Source organism: Talpa occidentalis, unplaced genomic scaffold (genome assembly GCF_014898055.3).
Source record: "Talpa occidentalis isolate TD23 unplaced genomic scaffold, MPIMG_talOcc4v2.1 talOcc4.7, whole genome shotgun sequence".
In the NCBI taxonomy this organism is placed as follows: domain Eukaryota; kingdom Metazoa; phylum Chordata; class Mammalia; order Eulipotyphla; family Talpidae; genus Talpa; species Talpa occidentalis.
Window position 1 is genome coordinate 119,125,322 of NW_023605083.1, and position 25,853 is coordinate 119,151,174.

General features: G+C 39.5%; 1 protein-coding gene across 1 annotated transcript; it reads right to left on the reverse strand.

The window, feature by feature from the left end:
* Positions 1 to 7,057: 7,057 nt before the first annotated feature.
* On the reverse strand, positions 7,058 to 25,853 carry SMARCE1 (SWI/SNF related, matrix associated, actin dependent regulator of chromatin, subfamily e, member 1). Its single transcript, XM_037491854.2, has 11 exons — positions 25,613 to 25,853; positions 23,598 to 23,649; positions 23,379 to 23,422; positions 20,354 to 20,458; positions 15,430 to 15,510; positions 13,748 to 13,879; positions 13,303 to 13,474; positions 10,732 to 10,904; positions 10,121 to 10,222; positions 9,376 to 9,586; positions 7,058 to 7,333 (listed from the first exon to the last, which is right to left on the reverse strand). The coding sequence occupies exons 2-11, from the start codon at positions 23,602 to 23,604 to the stop codon at positions 7,125 to 7,127; spliced, it is 1,236 nt and encodes a 411-aa protein (XP_037347751.1). The 5' UTR covers positions 23,605 to 23,649; positions 25,613 to 25,853; the 3' UTR covers positions 7,058 to 7,124.

Genomic DNA, 25,853 nt, shown 5'->3' on the forward strand with positions numbered 1-25,853 from the left:
GATTCCCCCACCTGCTCACCCTTTGTTGTTAAGTGGCATACTTTGGGCAATAGTCAGGGTTCATTAGGCAGGCTGCGAGAGCTGCTTTGCAAGGCGGGTCTGGCGGAATAGACCGACGAAATGATCTAAAAACGCGAAGCTGCTATTTTACGATTTGGAAAGTCATCCGCGTGGATGTTTTCACCCGCACAAATATCTGGGAACTGACTGCGGAACGCCCATCTTTCTTACAGTTCTAGAAAGGCAAGTTATTTGCTTCTAAGCCCTCTTCCCTTTAAAACAAACAAACAAACAAACACTTTTAAGAACTGGGGGGCTGTGAGAAAAGTGCGGGTGCTTTTAAAGAGTTGCAGAAGACAGAAGGCCTTGGCAGGCCCCCTGTTTGTGTCTCACAGGTGGAGGTACCTGTCCCCCACTGCGTGGGTCAGACAGAGCTGGGTGGGGATCCTGCCTCTGCTATAATTATGTTGTGTCATCCTGAACCCGCTGTTTAATTTCTCTGAACCTCAGTTCCCCATCTTTAAAGCAAGGATGATGTTTAGAGCACCCCTTCATCAGGTTGCTGCAGGCTTGAGACAATGTATGCCAAGCACTTAGCTCTGACTTCACCTGGTAGGGGTTCAGCAACAGTTTGGTGAAGGAACTCCAAGCTGACCACCTATTGTGTTAACCCAATATTGCTTCAGCTCCCATAGAGCTGTGGTTGATGAAGTTACCACTTTTTGTATCTACACACACTCCATGAACGGGGCTGGTGTTGCCCAAGTTTTCTCAATTTCTCTGGAGTTCTCAGCATCGTCATCATCATCATCATCATCATCATCATCATCATCATCATCATCATCATCAACAAACTGCATCCGTGGGCTATTTACCCTGTGCCAGGCCCCAGGCCACGTGCTTTCATACACTCTCTCATCCTCTTCTTGCACTGCCCTGGGAATGGACACTGCAGTGATTTCATCTCTATTGTGCAGATGGGAAAACAGAAATGGCCAAACTGGGCCTGAACCTGCTCACCTGCCCTGGAGCCTGGGCTCTTAACCTCTGCTCTTTGCTGCCTCTCTCCACAGTCATTTCATCCCTTATAAGTTGGATCTGACAAGTTTTATTTTGGAGCATGTATTAACTCCTAGATCCCTGGAGCCTGGTTACCACTAATCTTGGATTTCTGGTCACTCTGGCACTAAGAAGAGTGACCAGAATGGTGCTTTCATCTGTTCTTTAGGGAGGGAAGGAGAAGAATTTCAGTGCAGGGAAAAGTGATCCCTGTCTACTACATTGGCACCATGGGAAACATTCACTAGTACCACATGGTGAGGATGTGAAACTCTTGGCAAAGTTCAATCAACTTGGCTTGAACAGGTTTTTTTCAATTATCCTGAAGGTCTGCTCTCTCCAGAAGAAACTATACAAATCAGTTCTAGTCCTGGTTTGGAGACAAAGGGAGTCACTCACCTCTCGTCTTTGGACCTCAATTTCCCCCTTTGGAAAATGAGGGGATTAAACCCAGTTGGTGCTTCTGCAAACTTTGATGTGCTGTGTTCTTTGGGCGCCACCTGGCAGACTAATTCAGTGGGTTCAGGTGGGGCCAGGCAGCCTCCCCGAGAAAGTTCTGATGCCCATCAATTCAAGAACCATCCATTTAGAGAGTGCCTGTTAATTGATTTTAACTCTCATTTCTCAGGTAACGTGGAGTGTTTTTCCAAGAGGAGGAAGACCATCCAAAGGGCACACACAGGAGGGTAAGTAACTGTGCATTTGATGTTGGTACTTGCTGAAAATTTTGAGATTCAACCACAGAGGTCTTTTCAAAGGTTCCTTGTCGCTCACTGATTGACAGGAAATCATACAGAAGTAAAATGCAAACATAACACCCTGGTAGCCATGAGGCTGTTCTCTCTGCAGCACTGTCACCGTATCATTGGAGAGTTTACAAGTTGTTGGTTTTCAGTCTTTGTGTGTGTTTTCATTTTGGTGGTGTGCATGAAGGGAGGTGAGGAACCAAAAGGGAATCATTTTTACCCCTGTATTGCCCATTATAATGTATGGACATTGGCCTCTCAGTAGATTCTTTTGCCAATCTTCTGGATTGTCAACCCACTGTGGTGAAATCTCTAGGACAAACCTTCCACCTCCAAGTCATTTTGTACCTGAGGTTTTTGTTTTGTTTCTTTGAGAAAAAATGAGTTGTAGTAGCTGATCAGTTCAGGTCTGAGATTCCAAATAGGAATTTTGATTGGTAAAGTGTTCTACTCAATATAGTAGCTTCAGGAATTAGAAAATGGGGCTCAACAGTAGGAAAAGCACATGGAGCTATCATAAGTGTTCAACCAGTTTTGGCTTTTATTATGATTCATGATCATGGGGTGAACTTCTACTAATTTGCCCTTGGTGTTGACCCAGGAATAGTTTTGAAGACAATAAGGTTCTCGAAGCTCCAGGTAGCAGGAAACGTACTATCCCTTTAGTGCAGGCTTTGCCAAAGAGCTTGAGATGGTTTTGCATGGTGTTCTTTAAAATAGCATGTATTTAAACACACTAAAATATGTGCGTTTAAAAGTGTTTTTATGACAAAAGACAATGGCTTTGCAGTTATGCTGATAGTTTCCTTTAAAAATAAATCATTCAAGCGAAAGATGTTTAGTCGCTTCAAAGAAACCTGTTAAGTAATAATAGTACAGGTGGTACCCAGAAGTGGTAAAAACTGATGGTGACATGCAAATGACTGAGCTTTGAGAAGCACTGTGTTAGCGAGTTAAATCTGCTTGTTCCCCATTTTGCTATATATGAAAATGTTAGTCAACACTGATTTTACAAAGTTTGGGTCTGTAAAATTTTCGAATTGAACAAGATGTGAGCTCATCAGAGAACAATCCTCCTATTCTAGACAGGTGGTTTCTGAGGTCTGGAGATGCTACGTCTTGATTAAGTGCAGCACATCTGAAAGGAACTATGTTTTTGATTTTACCCTGTTAGAGAAAACATTAGTGCTTTCTAGTGGTCTACACCTCAAAGGTAGAAAAAGAATGGTCTTTTAGTGAAAAAATGTGCTGGCGATCTGGGGAAGGGTGGAGAGCAGGACGATAGGGTATTGGCATTGGCTGGGTGCTGTTGGAGGTGAGCGGAACATGCCCACATACGGAGGAGTAAAAATGTAACCCCCAAAATGAAATAATATAAAAGTATCTTTTTTAAAAAAAGGCTAGTCCTTATCCCCAGTTCATCGAAAGAGACATGGAGGTGTGCTTGTGTGTCGGATCGTGAGGAGCACTCGCCTTTCCTTGGAAGAGGATTCCATTGATTCTATTTGACTTCAAGGGGTGGAAGCAGGACCAGGGGCTTGAAAAAAGATGACAGATTTGAACTCAGTGAGAAGAAATACTTTTATTTAACAAAAGAAGGAATGAGCTGTCCTAAAAGAATGGGCTCCCCAAGACTAGAGGTGTTTATTTTATCTGTGTGTGGAGACCCTAGAAGTGGGCACGGGCTTGCTTGCAGATAAGCGCTGCCCGGGTACTGGGGGTGGCTGATGTAAGGGCCTTGCAACTCTTAAAGGTCAAGGAGTCCGAGGCTGCCTTTCAAATGGCTTGTCACAGGGGACTATTTCTACAGTAATTCTCTCTGTTTTATGTAAAAAAAACAATGAAATCACTTGGGAATTCCCCCTCCTCACATAACACTTTTTTTATTCCTGACTAGATATGCACAGACCTTATCAGTCTTTGGTGCTAGATGAGAAATGTGAACATGGCCAGCTGGCTTAGATATGTTTACCACAATGTGTTTTTAAAAGCAGGCTATTAAATACTTGGGATTTGCCTTTTAAACAGGGTTTTTTTTTTTTTTGTTGTTGTTGTTGTTTTTAACCAGATGCAATAATTATTAAAGAAGGCCATAGGTCAGTCTAGTAAATCGAAAATTCCCTCATCTCAGACTTCAGAGAGTTGCTATGAAGGGCTTTTCCGTGAGCTATAAAATGCAGAATTATTAAACAAATTGGATGAAATAGTCATTTTTTGCGCATAAAAGCCTACACTTGTATTTCCATGGGGTTCAGCCCAATTCTAATACATTTATAAACCATTTAATAATCACTAATACATTTTAGACATCATTTTCTACTATCCAAATTTTCCTTAGCATACTGATCAAAGAAACATTATCACAGTAAGCCAAATTATAATTCAGCATGGCTTCTTCTCCAAGGGTTCTGAATTCCTCAGCTTGTTACTGCGCACTGGATGTTTCATTTCATCGTTAAGCCCTCTAATGTGCGAATCATTAAGAAGTCAATTGTCATCTTTCCAGCAAGGTTTGCCCAGCGGTGAAAAACAACAAGATAAAACTCATGCTCGCTCAAACCAGGTGGAGGGCGGCATGTGCTGGCGCTTGCGGGTGGAGGGGAGCTATTTCTGAAATGAGGATTTAATAAAGTATAATCACAGCTTCATTGCCTGTTCACATAAGAAACCAAAGCTTCAATTTAACTGCAGGCGATAGGAGTTTCCCACTGTCAGCACCAACCATCCCAAAGCCCAAACTAGTATCTAAATATGAAGCATCAGATCTGAAAATCTGGAGGGATTTGAATTTCAGATCCTCTTTTCAAAGATAGTGACTCTTTCCCAGAGGACATTCACATTGTTGTGTTAAAATGAGATATCTCCTAGGGCCTCCCCTGATGGCATAGCGGTTGAGTGCTGGCTTGCAAGGCTGCCTGCAGCCTCTGCAGCGTGGCCACCAGCGAGGGGCCCACCAAAAAAAAAAAAAAAAGAGATACCTCCTAGTAACTCACTCCCCCAAAACACTGTTCTACAGAATACATAGTTTTTATGGAGAAACATTTAAAGACATGCTTGAGATGGGGAAAGATACAAAAATTGAAACCCTTGTAAGAAAACTGTGGGACTTTGGGGGAATTTCCCTCTCCCATTTGTTAAAAATTTAATAAAATGCTAACTTCACACTTCATGCATTCATACTAAAAATAAATGCACTAAAAACCATGGCTATTTGGAGCAGTAAGGGGACTGACGAAGAAAGTACTCCTTTAACCTTTTCACAGTGGAAACAGGCTTAGAGGGCGTAAGTGACAGGCCCAATGCCCATGGGACATGGGGGAAAATCAGATGACTATTTCCCACATTCTCAAAGAAACTCAAACACTGGTGGTTTCTACATGCATCACTGTGACGAGAGGGAATTTAATTCAATCTCTCTCCCTGCGGTTAAAAGCTGTCAAGCCCCACTGATTTAATTTATTCTTCAGGCATTTTCAGGGGCAGGCTTGGTCTAGATGTACTGGTTATCCCAGGGCCATCTCCAACCTCAGAAGGCACCGCTTCCACCCTCCTGGGGACTTGAGCACCAGAGTAAACACGCAGACATCCTGCTCTGGCCATATTCCACCCATGTTATTTAGCAACTTTGCTGCCCAGTTTTGAGTGAATGTATGAGGCTTTCCAATTTGTTGGGAATGACTGAAATTCTTAGGTGACAATGCCCAACATCCAGAAACAGACTTATGTTATACATTAGTTGATTCACAAAGAAACAGAAGGAAGATTCTGTGTATTTAGAAAAACATTATCAAGGGTTGTTTACACCCTACAGCAAGCTTCCTTCATTCTTGTTCTCAGGAGGATAGAGTCATAGAATGTGGTGTGAGCGCAACAGCTGGGATTTCCTTATAAACTAAGTCTTGCAAATAGAGAAGTTATCTCCATGTAAGCAGGTTTACATCTGGCCACTCCCCCCCTACCCCAAAGATAATTAAGTGCCATAGACTGTTCCATGTTGCTCATATGTAAATGTAGAAACAGATGTCCTTTACTTTTTGGTGTCAAGGACCAATTTCCATCTGAGAAATGACTATAACTTAAGGACTGTCTCAAGTGTCTTGTGCAAATGAATTAATGGCTAGTTTATAGACACAATCGGGGGAGACACAGCCCTAACGTGCGGACTTGCATTGTTGTAAGGTGCCACCCAGTCCCGTGGTTGTTACAGTAACAATGTTACTGTAACTTTCCCATACAAATATTTAGTGCATTAAAAACACAAAGACTTTTCTTTTCCATTTTTTATTACATATGGACCTTTAAGAAACATATACCATCAGATATACCACTATTCAGTAAAAATCTATTCTAATTTTGGGAAGCATGTGTCACAAACTATCTTGCTTCTAGTCTCCAAGATTTTACTAAGAGTTTATCAAAAAGGTAGGCTCTGATCTACGGGATCCTGAGCCTTGAGGTTTTGAATGTTTTGATTACTGTAAAATAATTTCAAGTGGATGAACATAATTCCCAGCTGTTTTTCTTCTGGAATGGGCTTTTTTGAAGTTGTCTAGTCCATTGCAAGAATATTTAATCCCTTAATCTCTGTGATCTATACTGTCTTTGGAAAACTTGGTAAAAAAAGTAGTTTTTTTTTTGTACGAGGATGAATTTACCAGAACATACCCAATAATAACAAAAAGCAGCACAGATAATGTGTATGTGTCGTGTTCACGGTGATGGCTACTTCATAAACTAGAGACTACGGTAACTATGGAGATTATTTCTGGATCAATACAATCCAAGTGTAGTTGCAGGTACACTCAACCCTCAACACAACTCTTGGGATCTGACATCAATTAAAACTGAAGGGTAAGTGGACAAACACATATTCATGCATGATTACGTCTTCCAGAAGCTGCTCTTTGTGGAAGTAAACAGGAAGGGAACTTTCAGGAAGCTGTTGACGGGACTGGGAAGGTTTAAAGCTATGGCTTTGGTAAGCACCCAAGTGAGCTGTAGGAAGGCATTTGTAAGAGTAGATTCTGCAGCATCAAAGGATAATTCTCTAAAAAGGTGGGCCTTTTCTCAGTTAATTTAAACTCTGAGGCTTTCAGCAGTTGAGGGCTAGCAACAAGATCCAAAGAAAAGAACCATCTTCACGTCTGCTTGAGAAAGGTGACTAAGCCGTTCAGCTCACGATGCTGAACGGTCCAAAAGCCTTTGGTGGTGAGATATGGACAAGAAAACATTAATACACAAACCACATAACACCATTAAAACTCAAAAAACATCATTTCATTTAAAAAAGTATTTAGAACACATAAAACAAGGCAACATTTATTCTTTTTTCTCATCTTCTGGTGTGGGATCTGTCGGCGGCTCCTCCACCGTGGCGCTGTTGCTCTCCGAGCCGGTGTTACTGTCACTGGTCCCTTCCTCTGCCATACTGTCCACCCCCTCCTGCCCGCTCTCCTTGTCCTCCGGAGTAGATGTGCCCTCTTCACCATTCTGTTGGCTTTCCGTCGTTTCTTCAAGGTGTGTCTCCTCTGTAATCACACATTTATCAGCGTCAGTGCCAGGACAAAAACCCGCGCTTTTCATTATGTGAACACCCGAGAGCTGTGCTGTCCAGTGTGGGAGCCACTAGCTACGTGTGACCATTAAGCACTTGAAATGAGCTAGGATGACTGGGGAGTTTTAGCATGTTTGAAAAAATGAGGGTTTGAAAGTCTCTCTTTAGCTATTGATATATGACATCTAAACACAGATCTAGTATTTGATGAAAATTTAGCTTCCAAATTTAGATTGCTCTAAGTATAAAGTCACATTAGATTTTGAAGACTGTGAGGTTGGAAACAGTGTAAAAAAAGTAAGACTTTAAAATGCTGATTACATGTTGACACAATATAGTTTAGGATATACTGGGTTAAGCAAATACATTAAAATTAATTCCACCTTTTTTGCTTTACTTTAAAAAGCATCATTAGTAGAAAATGGATAATTAGACAGTGACTCCCATTTCATGTCTCTTGGACAATACTGCTCGGAGTGTTTTGGAGTACATGAATGAGAAAGCAAGCATGGTATGATGTAAGGTTGTTATCTTAGGTACTTTGTTAAATGTCATGCTGGGCCGTTTTCTGTAAGAAATGAAAAGCATGAGGCTTTCGCTCTAACAGTCTCAAACTTCTTCAGTTTTTTTGTCTTAAGATGGATAAAATCTGAGTAAAGATCTACAGGCATACTCTTCATAGATGACAAAACAGGCAAAGAACTGAATTTTCTGTCTAGTTGCAAAACGAGCAGAGAACTTGTTCTGTTGTTCTTAAGCTCGTGGCTTTAACCACAAAAACGCGCTCATGTTCCAAATTTGTTAAGATAAAAAACATGCTCATTCAAAACAGAAGAGATCATCAGACTTAAAAGGCTCAGATAATCAAACTTAAAATCTGAAATGTTAACCTGCTGACCTAAATTTTGTAGAAATAGCTGGCAAAAATATCTATATTCCATTAAATGTTTTTAAGATGTCAAATCTGAAGCTGTCACTGAGCTTAACTAAGCAGGACCATGTCCCCTCCTTCTTGCACTGCTAGTCCAGGACCCTGGCTGTGTTTCCTGAGAGTTTATACCTGCTGACATGGTGACAGAGCCAGAAAGTAAGGTAGCCTCTAAATTTCAAGTAATAGTCCATTTATTTGGTACTTTATGTAAGTTTCACAGGTTTGTTTTTTTTTTCCCTCACCCTGGAGGAATACTTTTAATCAGGGAAACCAGTACACTTGGAAGTAAGACTTTTTTGGGATGGGGTTGGAAAAATTTTTCTAGATAGTAAATACTTTCGGTTTTAGTAGGCTCCGCTACAATTAGTAGGCTCCGCTACTCAGCTACATGATTGTCACCCCAAAGCAGTCAGGGGCAATATGTAAACAAATGGATGTGGCTGTGCACCAATAAACATTACTTGCAAATATAGGCAATGGGCAGGCTTTTGGTCCGCAGGTTTTACTTTGCCCAACCCTCTCCTATGACACCAAAGACTACTAATCTTCAAGCAACAGCCACATCTTGCTTAAATAATTTCAGTAATAAAGGTTAAAAATTTGAGGGCCACCTCATGCCAGAGCCAGTATTACATGCTTTTATGTACATTTTTATTTATCATATGAAACTCACTCTCAAGAGTTGGGCATTAGAATACTTAAAAATGAGAAGTCGGGGATTAAATAACTTATCCCAAGTCCATGTGCCAGCAAGTGGTGAAACTGTATTGGCCAGATCTGTCATGACCAATATCTTTGACCATCACACCATCAAACTGGATATTCCCAAGGCAGAAAATGACAGGACTCAATCTGTGCAAATTACCAAGACCTCAAATATCAAGACCACAGACAAAATCCCATTGCTGTTTTGTGCTGATACTAACATTTGAAGTGAAATTACTGTAAATATTACGATTTGAAAAGGATAAGGTAAGTCACAAAGAGTAACTCAGAGACAAGATGAAGAGTGATCCGGGAAAAGCCCTTAGACAGACCTCTGTGAAAACCCTTGACCTAGGTCTTGGCGCCCACCGGGGGGTTACCTGTCTCCATCGGCATGCTTTCCTCTTCCTTCTTTTCTTCTGTCTTACTAGCGCCTTGCTCTTCCTCGGGAGCCATGCTGCTCTGACTGCGCTCAGCTTGCTCTGCTGCCTCTTTCTCCCTTTCCTCCTGCCTCTTGCGAGCTTGCTCCTCTGCTTGTGCAATTTCAGCTGCAATCTTTTCCATATCCACTTCGACTTTCAAACCACACAACTAGTCAAGAAAAAAACCCCAAAAACAAGTCTCTTGGTAATGTTCTTTCTTACAAGCCTTGAAACAGAGAAATTATTCAAAAGTGGGCTTTCCTGGCTATATGGGGGAAAATGTTTTAGGTCTTGTCTGAAACCCTTGTGCCGAAAGGAGAAGCATGCTCTCAGCAGACATGATGTCAAATATCACGGAACTGCTGGGGAGGCAACAGTGAAAGTACTGGCCATGAAACACTAGATCTGTCTGGATATGAAGTGCAAATTGTGACCTATATCTGATGAAGATATTTGTCTAATAAATATCAATAAAAATAAAAAATAATTCGTGACTACATGGGAGTTCAGATGAAAACCTCAGAGCATTCTATTTCCTAAAGGCCTGGGGCATGTGTGTAGACTATAGCAATTTTGCTTGAAAAATGGAAATCATTTTGTTACAGTAAAGGTAACCCTGTTCAAAGTGAACACTCAGTAAAAACACTACTTGGGAAAAAAGTAAGAGAGTAATAAAAACATAGTTAACACATTAACTTGATACCCTTTTCAGTTCATTGTTAAATGAATCCGTGCTTTCCAGGAATTTCCTCTTCTTTTCCTGGTGTCGTTCTTCTATTTGAAGAAGTTCAGCTTCCAGTTTTCGCTGTAAGACATACCATCAGGCTTTGTAATTATGGAATTACTTTCTTTAAAAACAAGTATCAAACATAGAAAATAATCCACATGACAAATGTTTTGATTTTTTAATCTAAATAATGTTACATAATATATATAGTTACAATTTAAAAAAAAACATAAAATGCAGCACAGAAGAATGACTATGATTACTAAGTATGTGAAAGAATACTACTTCAGGACTTAAGAAGTTCCTCAGGAATATTTAGTAAAGCAACAGAGGTTAACAGGGTGCTCAAAATTCTTTTTTTTTAAACGCTCAAAATTTCTAATGGATATACTTTGCACAAGGCTCCATGTTACATGTAGCTTTAATGACAAACTTAAGGTCCATTCCCTTAAGCTTCTTCCCCAAGTCAGGAAGAGGCTGGACAGAGCACAGACGTATTTAACACGTGCGCTGTTGCGTCATTATAGATCAGGCGGCCCGGAATCTGTGGCACAGACCCATTTTATACAAATGCTTTGTGAATGTACCTGATGAACCATTAAGGACTGGACCTGTCGTTTGAGGACCTGCATTCTAGCTGTTGTGACAACTGACCGGACGTCTGGTACCACGCTCTCGCTGAGGATTTCACTGATGAGGCGATGGTTTCTCTGGAAACGGGCAGTGGCTGTATGCTTCATTGAAAAGCCATCATCATAATCTGAAATAAACAAGATACTCTGGAAATGAAGTCACAAGTAACCATAAATGGGAGAATGTTTATAACCTTTAATTACCACAGAACCATGGCGCCCTCTGTCCTAACAAGTGGGCCTAATGAGCAACTTGGGAACACTGGGGCAGTCACGTGATAAAGCCACACAGAGGACATAATGTGTTCACTGGCCAATGTGCTAGTTTCTTTTATGAAATCTTTTGAGTGATGATCTATGTCTAAGAAGGATTTGGCTGAAACATGAATGAGAGAACCGTGTATCTTCTGGACTGAGGATCAGCATGAAGGCTACATTTACAGCAAAACTAAAATTCGCCAAGTTTCACTCAATAGCTATTTAAGGCATTTACAATTGATAACAACATATGAACTGGGTGGTATCTATATCACTGTTACTACTTTAACACTAAAGTAATGAAAATGCCCACTGCATTATTATCTCTAACAATATTGTTTTTCAGATCAGTGTACAATTTGAGCCACTAAGGTCCTATAGTAATTTTATAGGAAAAGAAAGTTTAATACTAGATTTTACTTTTAATTTACACATGTATACAGCTGCTGTCGGAATGCAGAGGTACTGACTGCACTGTTTCCATTTGCTCAAGTTCACGTAATACTCTCTTGCTATACAATCCTCTCTCTCTCTAAAGTATGGATCTGGCTCACATGCTTATTTTTAAGCATGTGTTGAGTGGACAGCTGCGTGTCCCCTTGGGTATCCTAGATAGTGGCCTTTGTTAACAAGTTAGTAGCTGCCGCCTTTCTCCCAAGTCTTCCTTTTTCTACTCAGTTCTGATAAAGTCCAATGTCTAAAGCCAATTTTGTGCCAATATCTTAATTACTTGTCCTTTCTTATTAGCACTTTTTTTTTTTTAATAAAAAGATTTAATTATCTATGCATACAAGAACTGGGGTACAGGCCAGAGGTGTGCGGGGTGAGAGGATTCACCAGAGACAGAGTGGGGAACAGAACAGGCGGATCTACTGAAATACACTGCTGGGGGAGCAACGGGTGAGACAGGAGAGGTCTGCTGGGCCATATGGGTCACCTCCCTGGCCGAGTATCGAACTTGTGCTGCAGTGGCTGTGGATAGCTTCATAGTGCTGCATCTTAACCCCTTACTGTGAAAAACACAATGGCAGATGTTTGAGAAACAGAGCAAACTAACCGTCTTTTGAAGACTGCTTCTGAGGGATTCCCTTTGGGTCTTTTCAACGACCAAGCCAAGACCTTTCACTTAATGAAAACCCTAACTACTTTCTACTATGGCTTCTATGTTACTAGCTTATGTTTCCTCTTGTGCTGACTCCCATCCTTTCAATTATCTGCAGACTGGTCATCAACTATTTGAGTTCTATGTTTTTCTTAAATTATGCCATCTGATTTGGGTCATTAAGTTTGTGTTTCCTCATTTCTTCAGTACTGCTGTTTCTGCTTCATATTGTTTCCAGTCCATAGTCTGTCCTCCAGATTTATCATTATATCCTGTGGTCTACGAGAATATTTGTCAATATTCCAGTCCATTCTTTTAAAAAAGCAGTCTTGTTTTTGTCTCCTATTAAAGTATGTCGATTTATTCATATCTTTAGGTGTCTTTAAAATTTACAAGCTTCTTGTGTGCTATTGCTACTTTAAAATAGGATCTTAAATTATTTTGTTCATGTCTCTGCTGCTTGGAGCTTGAGTTTCTACCTTTTTCACATTATAACAGCACAGAGAAAAAATACTGTTTGCACTTGATGCTTGATATAAGGATGAGCAGGCTTATAGGTGAGGGCGAGAACTCTTGAGTCTCCTTGCAGTTTCAGACCCTGCCTGGCTGGTAAGGACTAGGGGCACAATCTATATACCAGCAAACTCTTCCTGGAATGAAGCTGTGGAGGTGGGGGTGGGGTGTGTGTGTGTGTGTAAAATTTGTTATGTATTTGTCTTCATGAGTGTTATCATGAGCTATATTTATAAATTCTAGTTGGATTTCTGAATTAACTGGGGAAAGAAATTTCATAACTTTTTTTCCTTAAGAGTCTTTAATTCAGAAGTTTAGGGAACCAGTAAAAAAATAGGATGTAACCAGAAGGCATTTAGCTGTTTAAAGGCAGCTGACACAAAATTCTGATTGTGACTCAAAAATCTTTCATGCATTTTTGAGTACAAAGATTCTGTTAAACACTAAATAGCTTTCACTACTTTTCTGCACTAAGGAAGATTTTTTTTTGTGGGAAATTCTCATACAAATCTTACTCAAAAGAACTGACCGAAATGTTGAAATGACACTTATTCTTTGTCTTCCATTTCAGATAAGAAACAAAAACTTAAAACTAAGACTTTTCATATTTTAATTCTCAGAGAAAACACAGAAAATCCCATGTTTTTCCTTACCATCTGGATCTTCAGCAGGCTGAATGCTCATGTAAGGTTCTCCTTTCTCCATGCGAGACTGTCTCTGTCGACTCTCTTCCTCTAAAGCAGCTTCTGCACGACTTTTTGCATTTATGTATGCAAGGTATGCGGGGGAATTATGATAGGCCTTCATAGATTCATTATACTCTATCTGAAATTCAAATGTTTTCCAGTTTTATAATTAACACTTTGCAGATTACAATGAATATCTGTATTATCTCATGTGAATAGCAAAAGATATGAAAATTATTTCCTTTTTACTGTCAAGGAATCTGGAGCCTAAAGAAATTCAGTGATTTGATCCAGGCAGGCAAAGCCTTAGAATAGCCTCAGCTTTTGATAATTCTTCTATTTCTTTTTTAAAAATAAGCAAATTGCTTATGTATATTACATGGCATCCCTCCCACTCCAGTCCCCATTCTACCTTTTCTGCTTCGTATTCGTTTAAATATTCTTGCTTTTCTTCATCAGTGAGATCTCGCCACATGCCACCAATAATCTTGCCAATCTCCCACAACTTTAGGTCAGGGTTAGAAGCCTTTACTTGGTCCCAGACCTTGAAAAAGAAACAGTTGAAATTTTACTACTGAATCCAAAAAAGCCTTTAAAAATACTTTTTAATGTGCAAACTTTTAAACATAAACAAATCCTTATATTCTCATCTGTCTGCTGCAACAAATTATCTACAGTTGGCCAATCTCCTATCATTTTAATTCTGTGTGATTGTTTTAAGGCAGATCTCAGATCTCTCCAATCACTGTAGACACTTCAAATGGGTGAACTCAGTGACATTGCATACTATGTCTCTAAAAGTTCATCAGAATCTGAAAGTGGCTAATTTACATAGTACAATATATTGTATCATCAAATACGTAATAATTATGACCAAAAAAACCCCCAAAAATTCTAAATAGTGGTAAAAATGGCTAAATGCTTTGGTCTTTAATAAAGATATTGGCTATATTTATTATTTTAATTTCTTTTTTTTTTTTAAAGATTCATTTATTTTAATACAAGAACCAGGGTACAGGCCAGATATGCGGGAGGGTGAGAGGATTCACCCGAGACAGAGCGGGGATCAGAACAGGCAGACCGAACAAAATACACTGCTGAGGGGAGCAGCGGGCGAGACAGGAGAGGTCTGTCCCACCATGTGGTTATCTCCGCAGCTGGTGGGGATAGAACTGGCACTGCAGAGGCTGCGGACAGCTTCAGAGCACTGTGCTCAACTGCCTGCGTCACAAGGGAGGCCCTATTTTAATTTCTTAGAAGACTTATTTATTTGAAGAACTGCGGTGTAGGCCAGAGGGAGAGGGGGTGCAGAGGCTACATTTATTATTTTAAGAGTAATGTAGGTTCATCACCAAAAGGGAAAATTCAAGGAACTATAAAGAAAATAAAAACTACCATAAGTTTACAGTTTACTGTTTAGGGATAACCATTATCGTCTAGGTTTTTTTTTTTCCACTTCAAACTAACATGGAATTGCTATTATTTTTACTAATACAAAATACTAATACATGTAGTCTTGTATTTCTCTTATCACTTAACATTTTCTCCTATTATTAAATATTCTCCAAGACTACATAACACTGTCTTAAGGATTTTAACAGTTCTAGAATTTTGAAAGCAGAACTCATTTCTTTAAAAAACACAATTTTTTATCCTTTCCTCTGGCTATGCGTAGAAAAAGCTGGTGAAGCGAATCTGAAATCTGATGTAAAACAAAGCAGTAAGGGCCTCCCCGGTGGTGCAGCGGGTTGAGTGCAGCACTGGAAGCTTTCCGCAGCCTCTGCAGCATGAGTTCGATCCCCGGCCGGCCAGGGAGACACCCACGTGGCGTGGCAGACCTCTCCTGCCTCGCCCGCTGCTCCCCTCAGCAGTGTATTTCGGTCCGTCTGCCTGTTCTGCTTCCCACTCTCTCTGGTGAATTCTCTCACCTTCCCGCGCCTCTGACCTGTACCCCAGTTCTTGTATAAATAAATAAATCTTAAAACAGAACAAAACAAAAAAGCAAAAAAACAAAACAAAACAAAAAAAACCCCCAATAAAACACAAAGCAGCAAGATGGCAGTCCTGACTGTGCGCTGGCTCCTGGGCACCTACCTTTCTGCTGTACCTCATGTAGGGCATCAGTGGCTTATCTGGTGGCTTTGGGGGTTTTGGAATCGTAATACCAGAGGATGCCTACAAAAGAGTTAAAACATTCATTATTCAACTGCAAGGAGTTCACCAGCAAACTGAAAAGAGAGTCCCTTAAAAAATTCTAATGCGCCTTTCTTCTACTCGTCCATGGATACAAGATTCTTATATTTTCTCCTCTGAAAATACCTATCACTGCAAATTCAGAAATGTTCATATCAAAAGAAAATGACTTCAAGAACATACTTTTTTAGTGTTTTACTTAGCAGTTTTGATTGCGACTGCTTTGACAACCTGGCTGTAAGAACAAATAAAATATTACATAATAACCCAAATACTGAAAAGATAGGGTTACATAGCAAATGTTCCACATCTAAGTCATTACCTGGCCCTCTTTTGTTTTGCTTAATTTACCCTTATACATACAGTCAACACTTGATTATCTGCAGATTCTGAACTCCTCTTGGACTTGTCACACTCACAATAAAGGGAATACCTATACTGTATGCGGAACACAGTCCCTCATCAACACCACCACTACTAACAACACAGAAACTACTTCCTACATTCAAAACCAAGATGAAACCTTTACCTCCTTTATCGAGACTAGAACTTTTAATCTTCTTAAAGTTCTAAATTCATGTCTAGTGGTTTTCTCCAAGGGATCAAGGAGTGTGAAGGGAAGTCTCGCCTTTTGTCCTTAGTCTTTCTTACTCCCAGTGGAGGAATGAACATGTTTACCCGGAACAAAAAAACTGCAGATATGAGCCCAACCAGGTTACTTCTGAGGCATCACTCCATTCCTTTAAATTTTTTTATTTTATGGGAAAGGTGTAAGAGAGAAAAGGGAAACAGAAGGAGTGGGGCAAGATGTAGAGAAAAGTGGATTTGTGTGTGTGTGTGTGTGTGTGTGTGTGTGTGTGTGTGTGGAAGGGGAAGAGAAAGATGACTGTTGCTTTCTGAGGGCCAGCACCTCGGTGTGAGATACCAGAGAGCTTCTCACGCACCCAAGGCGGCTGGTCCAAGTGCCTAATCATGCCAGTCTCCTCCACACTTGACTGCACCTGATCAAGGACCTAGATTAAAGTCATGATTGAATCACATTTGTCTTCCCTGAATTTCCGCTGGCCCCAGATACTGACTCTTCTTGCCAGGCCTGGGGGAGGAGGACAGGTAGTGCTAGTTTCACATCAAAAGAAAGGGATTGGCAACTGCTTAGAAGAAAACTAAAGTGACATTTTTATTCCCTTGCTCTTCTGTTGCTGTGATAAAAATCCCAGGGAAATGCTTTCATTTAGGCCAGGGACCACAATCAACACTTTTTGTCCAAGGGCTCGGGGGTTAGCCTGTTTACACCCCCTCCCACTGCATTCAAATAGTGCTTCTCCTTCCTATGAGGGTCTCCCTTCAGCCCTATATATATTTTTAACTCTGCTTCTTCGTACATGAAGTTATTAGAAAGCATCTCACTTTGAAGCAATTATTTCCTGTCTTTCATTCCTCTATGCTCTGTCGCCACATTTCATGCTGTTGCCCATGTAGAAAGAAGTTTTTAAGTCAGCAGTGGGCAACAGAGTGAGGGAAGCCACGGGGGATGGAAACTCCCAACAGTGGTGGTATGAGCAGCTAATAAGAGGACCTCTGCCTCAGGGCTGTAGTTCTTTCAAGGGGTTGGGGTGTAGGAGTTTGGGGGGAGATTCCTATAAGGCTAAGCTTATGTCATGGATTCAGAACAATATACACTCAAGAGCGATTCTTACTTGAAGGTATGAGAAAGCATTTCCATTTCATATCCAACACAAACCTTCAAATCCCACAAATGGATTACAAATAAAGTTGGAATTGTGCAATGCAAGTGTGTTTAAAAAGTAAACAGATAAAGAATTCTTAAATGTTTATGCTTGAATATGCTGAATGAAAACACTCTAAAAACAAATGATAGTGATAGCTGCTTTTTGATACTTTTCAAAGGACCACACTTTTTGACATTAATGGATTTGCTTTTATCTCCTTCTTCCCAAGGAAGGTACACAAATCATCTATGTATTGAGGTCTTATTTTCATTACATTGACCAGTCAATTTTCAATTATAAACATAACAAAGTGGGGAACAGTAATAACAAAGCTATAGTGAGTTTTCAGGTTACTAAAAATTCACATCATTAAACATTCCTAATTTTTTTTTTAACCATTTCAGTATCTTTCTACAATGTCTTAAACATTTTTCCACTGTTAAAAAGAAAAGCAGTTTGCACTGAACATACTTTAACCTCGTCTTAGTAAGAGCGGACTATAAGCAACCACTGCTTGGCCCCGCGCTTCTGGTTTAAACTGTGAGTAATGACCCCTGCATTAAATGTATTAAATGGTGCAGTGGTGATGCCAGTCAGGGGTATGCTTCCATTTTAGCTGTTTCATTTTTTGGTACTGTCAGGAACCTATCTCCACCAGCAACTGAGACGGGAGTAAGTCAACAAGCAATTATGCGTGTTAAAACTGGACATCTCCCAGAACAAAGTTCATCATTTGTGACATTTATCTGGGTTATTCAAAGAGTTGTTCTTCCCAGTTCTCAGCTATTTCTCTGGTAACATCTTACTGAAGGGTTTTCTTCTAGAATATTATTTCCACTAAAGTATAGAAATAAACTGTGTATAGATAGCCTTTTGTCTTAATCTGTTTCCACACCTGTACTTATGAGGATGTCAATCATCATCTGAATAAAGAACTGACTGGGAGTGACATCCACTGCACAGCCTTCACAAGCTCTCTAAAAGGCTTCAATGTTGCTGTATAAAGTGTTTACAGTCTGAAAACTATTCAAGTGTACAGGAGTCTCCAGGGAAACCAGGTGTTCTATAGACCTACAGGAAGCTTCATAGTGTTTCATATAGTCATTCCTTCATATCACCGACTTAAGGTGATTTGCAGACAAAATATCAAACAGGTGCCTCCCTTCGCCCTTGGCAAAAGTAACACAAAACTGGGGTCATCTTATAAAGTAAAACATGTTTATAATGGTTAGAACTAGACCTACTGAGCCCAAACACAGCTCAAATTAGATACATAAAAAAGTTAGTGTAAAACTTCAGGCATAATTAATTTCTCAGTGAGCTAAGAGAAAGGTTAAAAAAATCTGAGGGGGCTGGGATTTACACAGACTAAGAGCCTCCACATTTTCTAGGTTCTTCAGGTTACATCTAAATAGCAGCTTGATTATACGACAATGATACAGAGAAAAACAATCACAAAGAACCCAAACACCAAATATTCTATACCCAACAACTCTTCTATAACACTCTACCCTGAAGCTGGTGCCTACTCCAAATGTTAGGTTCTATAAACCCCAAGGACCAGGAGAAACAGATAACTGCCCCAGGTGCTGAGGCATCAAGTGCATTTTTCTTTGCTTAGTAAGTCTCCACTCAGTGAGCTCACTTTATGAGCAGAAAATACCCACAGATATATCCAAGTTAAGAATTAAACACTTATACAAACTTAAATGCAGATTGTTATATTATAATCACCATCATTTCTATTCTATTAACACAGATAATCAAGAGCTGACTGTATAGAGCTATTAAAACATAATAATTTTCTGGTTTACTGTCCATGAATAATTTTCTACTTTAACATGAATGACCCAAAATTGATTCTGCTCCTTGGTTAAATTATAATGTTCTTTACCACTTGATAATCTTGCCACCCATTACTTTTGTGAAACACGTTTAGACTGGGAAAAACATACACCAATGCACATAAAAACTGCATCGTGAAATGCTTACATACACACACTTTAAATTCTCTTCAGATACCATGAAATACGCATGGCACATAAAACTTGATGTGCTTATGAAGTACAAAATAATGCAGAAACAATGAAAAATTTAGACAAACAAATCTATCAAGCTAAGCAATATGCTTACCAAGATAGACATACAGTTTGATAGTTACAAGCTTTCTGCTTTGGCTTGACTACAGGGTGAGAGGGCTTTTCTGAAGTCATATTAGTTGAATTACTTATGAATACAGCAAATAAAAACCAGGTATTAAAAGGTTTATAGCCATTCTGGGTTGTATAAATTCTCACCAATATCACATTCCAATGCATGGATGTATTTGACTTTTGGATTTATTTTTGGTAAATCATTTTTAGTCATTTCTTTGACACCCAGACTTCCTCGTATACAGCTCAAGATGATTCTAAAAGTCTTAAATACATCATCCAATTTGAAATTTTAAACTGATCATTTGAATGAGACATCCTGAGTTCAGAAATCATATCCTTTATCCTATGGATTATAAAGGCACTTCTAGTTGGCACATCTAGTCTGGTAGTTCAAATTCATTTCATGTAATTTTCATTCTGCAATTCTTCGAGGGGACATAAAACCTTTTTCTTTTTAACTGGAGAGAAATGAATTTTAGTTAGGTCAACCATTAAATCCAAAAGACAAATAAATTAACGATTTAAAATTGTAGGTAAGCCAAAAGAGCCAGGTCTGCAAACCTAGTCTTTACTAAGAAACTGAGTTCTTGAGCCTAAAGCTAATTACCTTAAATGAAAGATACTGTTCATCTCAAAAAAGGTTATTTCAAACCATAAGACATTGTAGGTTTGTCTATATACATTACAAGCATTAAGTGTCCAAGGTTTTATCTCTACCAACTGCCAAACAGAATGGATTCTTCTTTTTATATACATATCCATCTCTCACTATTTTCTTTTCTGGTGTAAGACTAGACAACGAATGTTTAAAATAGTCGAAAAGCCAGGTTAAATTTTGTTAATGGCTGTGCTGATGATTCATTCAAAGGACCTAACTCTGAAGGCATTTCTGGTCAATTCCAGTTGTTTGCCGGATGCTGTAATAGTTGATTCTCCTACCGTGACCCGGCTGTTGGTGCCCGGGTTCCCTCCCAGCCTGTAGTTGTTGTAGGCGAGATGACTGTATGGATTGTATCCCACAAACCCTGGTGTGCTGGGCATTTGCTAATGGAAACAAATGAGACAAAAACACGAATGAGAAATGAGCTCAAACGAGGAAAACACAGAAATGAAAAATGATCTGCATATGGCATGCAAAAGCAACCTGAATTTAAACAAGCAATGACGTGTTGTAACTGTTCTTTTTCTTTCATTGAATAACCAGTCTGCAAGTGTTTTTTTGCCCTTTCTTTCTCTTTGTGGGGATCAGTGGTGAATATGTGTGCTTGTGTTCTGGGGTAAGCAATACAGTGAAGTGTCTTAAACATTCAGGACACTTTATGGGCAATAGTACGATATAGCAACTTAGTGATAAATGTCTGAGATAGGAAAGCTTGAAGTGTAATAAACTAGAAGTCTGAAACACTTTACATGCAAAACAAAACATGATTTATTCGACAGTTATGTGGATGTCACCAATGTATTCATTTACTAAAAACAAATAAAAACAAATGGATCTGCTTTCAAAGACAGTTTTAAGTCATTTTATATAATGTGAGAAATGAGACTCAAATCAGGAAGCCAGGAGTTGTCAATAGAAAAGAACATATGTGGGATTCAATGAATGTCACATACATGATTTCAAAACAAAGACTTGTAAGAAATGCATGGATTTCAATCTGGGGCACTGTCTGATCGTTTTAACCCAGTCACTCTTTTATGGGCTTTCTCTTCCACCTCTTCTTTGATCCGTCTTCCACAGGTCAATCATGAACAATTTCTGCATTTAGCTTTAATGTGAACTACTTTTCTAGTCCACACAGACTTCAACATTCTTGTTTCATCTGGTTTCCTGATAGCTCTAGCCCTTCCCAAACACAAATGCTCACTGTAGCAGCAAAATCCTTGGGTTTTGTGAATTTTGTGTTGATATGATCATAAATGGCCTCTCATATAGAAGTGGCTTGTGGTTAATACAATGATATCCAATGTTCGTGAGAATCAAGGTATAATGCATAAAAAGAATGCAGCAAAGAGAGACTAAAAGAAGGTATTTTACCTAATGAAATTCAATCAAAACAAGTGACAGTTATTTCATTTTAGCATGCAGTTAACAATGTCAGTCCTGAATTCTATAACTTTAAATGTACTTAAACACATCCCAACTAAGCTGAAGCTGTTATAAACACAACTTTCTAAAATATGCCTCTGTCCCAAAGACAGACATTCATACAGATAATACATTTGATACTCTTTAGGAAAAGAAAACAACTGATCAATCTCTAGTCTACATAGTTACAGAAGACGCAAAATAAGCATACTCAAGTAGGCAAGACACAGGTGAAGTATCAAAGGCACAAAAGAAGTGTATATTAGTTGGGGTGGTACATTTGGGTGGTAGTTGTGGAGGTGGTGGTGGTGATGGTGGTAGTAGAAGTCATGGAAAAACAAAGAAGGAAAATCATTTAATATCCATTCTGTTGGCTATCCTAATCCCTAGTCTTCTGATACTACGTGTCAATGTGAAATTATAATGATACAGAAATATGGTTAAAGAAAGGCAGAAAAGTACCTTTTTAAGAAGTCATAAGGGGACACTTGGTTTTTGAGCTATTTTTATTATCTCAAAAAAAATTAAGTTTCTCCAAGATATTACACACTGTCAGAGGCAGTATTTACGTCAAAATGACACCTTCGAAGGTTGCATAAACAATAAGAATCATTATTCAACATGAGGCAATAATGTAAGAGAGATAAGGGTACTAAACAAAAAAATTAAAACTGAAACATTACAATTATACCAGTTTAGTTCCAAAAATGAAGTATATGGTTAGGTCTCTGAGGTCAGGACCCTCAATTCCACCTGAATAGCCACTAGCAGAGTGCCAAGGAGACGGTCATAAGAAATGTTCCTTGATTTAAGAAAGGAAACAAACCAAACACAGGACTTTAAGATCTACTGGAAATAATTTTAGAGACTGTATGTGATATAAATTGAACTAAGAAAATAGGACACAGTAACTCTCTAAAAGCATCTTACTAAGGAAAAACTACTGATAAACATAACTGAAATATATATGTGAGGATTAGTAAATCAAAGTAGTTATCTAGTAGAGAAAACAAAATTATTCAAGGACCTAATTAGTAGACTAGCCTGAAATTGAGGGGATAGGGAGTATGAAAGGATAGCTAAGAGCAGTTAAAGAACTGATTTTGGTCGATGTTTTAATACTTATTTTTTTAAAAACAAAACAAAACAAAACAAAACAAAAAACAAAACAACAACAAGGAATCTATTTAAGTAAGGCCTCAACAGTTACTGTTAAATCTGTTTTGTGGATTAACTATTTTACATACTGACCAAGCTGGGTCAGAGCTTGCTGGGTGAAAAAACTAGTATGCAACTAATGTTTAGACACTTTGAAACATATCAATTTCCAAACCAATAAAATAGTATTTATGGAGTGGAATAACATTCAGAGCAGGATCTGACCCATAGATAATGAAATCCTTACTTGAACAGCATGAAAATAAAGATTTATAATGACTGTTATTATAGAACTGGAAGTTTTATTGTTTAATTTAATATGAAAATTATATATAGACAAGGAGAGAAAAATGTAACCAGTTGAAGGTTAGGTTTAAAAATAGTAAGTGCCAGAATGAGCATTCACTCAATATCAACTTTAAAAACTCTTAATAGAGAAGATCAACAAGAAGAGTTAAAATCATCACTAGTTTCCCATTAAAAAAACCACAAAGCTGAGTAGAGGAGGTTGGAATTTCAGCAGTATGTTTCTTTAAATGTTGGGATTGCTTCAAGGTAAGATGCAAAGAGTTATTTTATTTAGTAGGAAGTGCTGTTTTTTAGCTGAATTTTTCATCCTGGTGCTGTGATGATTGAGTGACTGTCACTGGAAGACATCTGGGTTTTTGTATCAAGGCCAGACTTGGCTATTACATTAACAAGAAAATTAAAACTTACTGTTGCAGGAGCTGGGGTGGGAGGTGGGGCATAAGATGGTCTTTCTGTTTGAAAGAAAATAAATAACTTCTTGTAAACAACTGAGATATAATACTATGCAACAAAACTACCAATGGTCCTGTTTTGAAGAAAAAAAATGAGAGTATTTTGGAATTCCCATTTGCTAGGGCATTAGCCTCTTATTAATATAGATTGATAAATATAAAAAATGAAACTTACTTGACATTTTGGAAGATTAAGTTCTCAGTTCCTTAAGAATGAATCTGAGACACTAAAATAAAAAAAAGAAAAAAAAAGAAAAAAAAAGAGAATCAAAACTCAGCAAGCATAATAGAATGTTTTCCTAAATAGGGTAGTTTAATATTTTCTGAGTAAAGTTACATTATGTTCTAGACATCAAGTCTTTTGGCAAATTTTAATAGTTCTCCTAGGTCATTTGGCTGATCAAAATTAAATGACTATGACAAATTACAGGGGATATTAAGATTAATATTAGACATGTACTTTCAAGCTTTTCCTTATGATATTTAGCCACCGCTTGCATGGAAAACAGTTTGCTGATGTCATGTAAACATTTAATCAGATTGATAAAAATATGACAACAGAATACAAGGCATTATTGCGGCCTGCCCACATAAGGCCCACCAGATACTGACAGCTCCCAGATCAGCAGCTCTACCTTCTTTTTAGGATAAAAACTTCCATGAAAATGGGGCATTTTATTCCTGGAGGCAGTGTAAAAAGGTCTTTTAGTATTAAATAGCTTTATAACTGCTGGGAATAGACTTCGTGAATCTCCCTGGAAAATCCATATTCACCGTTCATTGCCCATTTCAAATTTTATCTTCTCATTGTAACTTTCTTAATCACCTGGGCAGAATTGCTCCCTCACCTGAATTGCATTCCCCACCCAAATGACATAGAACTATGATATTGGTTATTGTATCTTTTTTGGTTTAACCTATCACTATGGCTAGATGTATGCTGCTTGGGAACAGGGACCGTGTAATTCATTTCTGTATTCCCAGTACCCATCTCAATTCTTAATAAATTTTGTCCTAGTATTATCAGCTCACAACATGACCGTACACACGAGTTTGTCCTTTACTTCAATCTACATCACCAACAGTGTGTATAAAGACACAAAAATTCATTTTTTTTAAGAAAAGGCAAATAACATCTATGAAGCTGGAATTCTTTCATCCAATATTATGTTAAACAAACTTGACTTTTTTGCTTCTGTGCATTTTAAGGGAATTCTCTGGAGCATAAGGAGAAAGATGCCAGGTGTGGAAAGTACTTAATTTTCTCAACAACCCAACCTGGGGTCTCTCTCTTTCTTACAGAACAAGCAAAAACCCCTGACTCTGGGGCAGATTTCCTTCCTGTTCCCGTTCAGGGAGCTGTCAACATCCAGTAGGCGTTCCAGTGTGGAGCCGTGACAATAACTGCCACAAGCTTCTTAGTACATCACACTTGCTTGTTACAACTTTTAAAACTATCTCCTTTGCTCTATTATAAACTCTGCGTGGGCTTGGACGACCATGGGATCCATCCCTGGTGTCTGGCATCAAATAGCCGGCAAGCATTCGTTAAATATCCTAGACGGGACTCGCTTATTACACTATCCCGTTTGCTAATCACAATGCTCCTATGGGATCTGCACTGCCACTCCTCTTTCTCAGATGCAAAAAAGGTGTCTCGGCGAGTTTAAGTAACTTGTCTACAGCCACACAGCCAGGAAGTGCCAGAGCTGGGTTTCAAACCCAGGCCAAACTGTTTTCAGAGCTTCTGCTCTCAACTAAACCACACCGTGAGCCCACTGGTCGCTACCTGGACCATACCGCCCTAACCAAAAGGGAACCACGTTCCTGGGGGGTGAGAACCACGGGCTTGGCCGCCCAAGGGCTTCCTCTGCGGTCGCTTCCTTTAGGTTTGTTGTGGAGGATGCACTTTATCAGCAACTCCACTCAAGGGGGCTACTCCTGGGAGCTTCGGCCAATTTCGCCGAGTTAGTGGAAGGGGCACATTCTGCCTCGGAAGAAGGACCCCAGGCGGGTCTCCCTCCCAGCCCCGGCTCGGCTAGGCCTCAAGGAGGCCGCACCCGGCCCACGGCCCCGGCTCCGCGGCCAAGCCTGACTCCCAGCAACCCCGGGGAGCTCCGGGTCCAGCCACGCCGGGACTCCACGACTTGCACCCTCCCGACCCGGTCGGGCCCAGTTGGAAACACTCACCCGCGGGCAGAAAAAGCGCCCGCAGCTCCGGCCTCGCTTCCCTTTGTCCCGCGCACGCCCCGCCCCTCGCGCCCGGAGCTTCCGCACTCGCACTTTCCACACTCGCCGGAATTTCTTCCCTGGCTCCGCCCGACTCTCTTCAGAAAAATAAGCCTCCTGGTCAGGGCGCAGTGACGCTTAGTACCGTCAGGGAATTTTTTCCGGCGCCACGCGGTCCACAAAACTCTCCGAATTTGGGTAC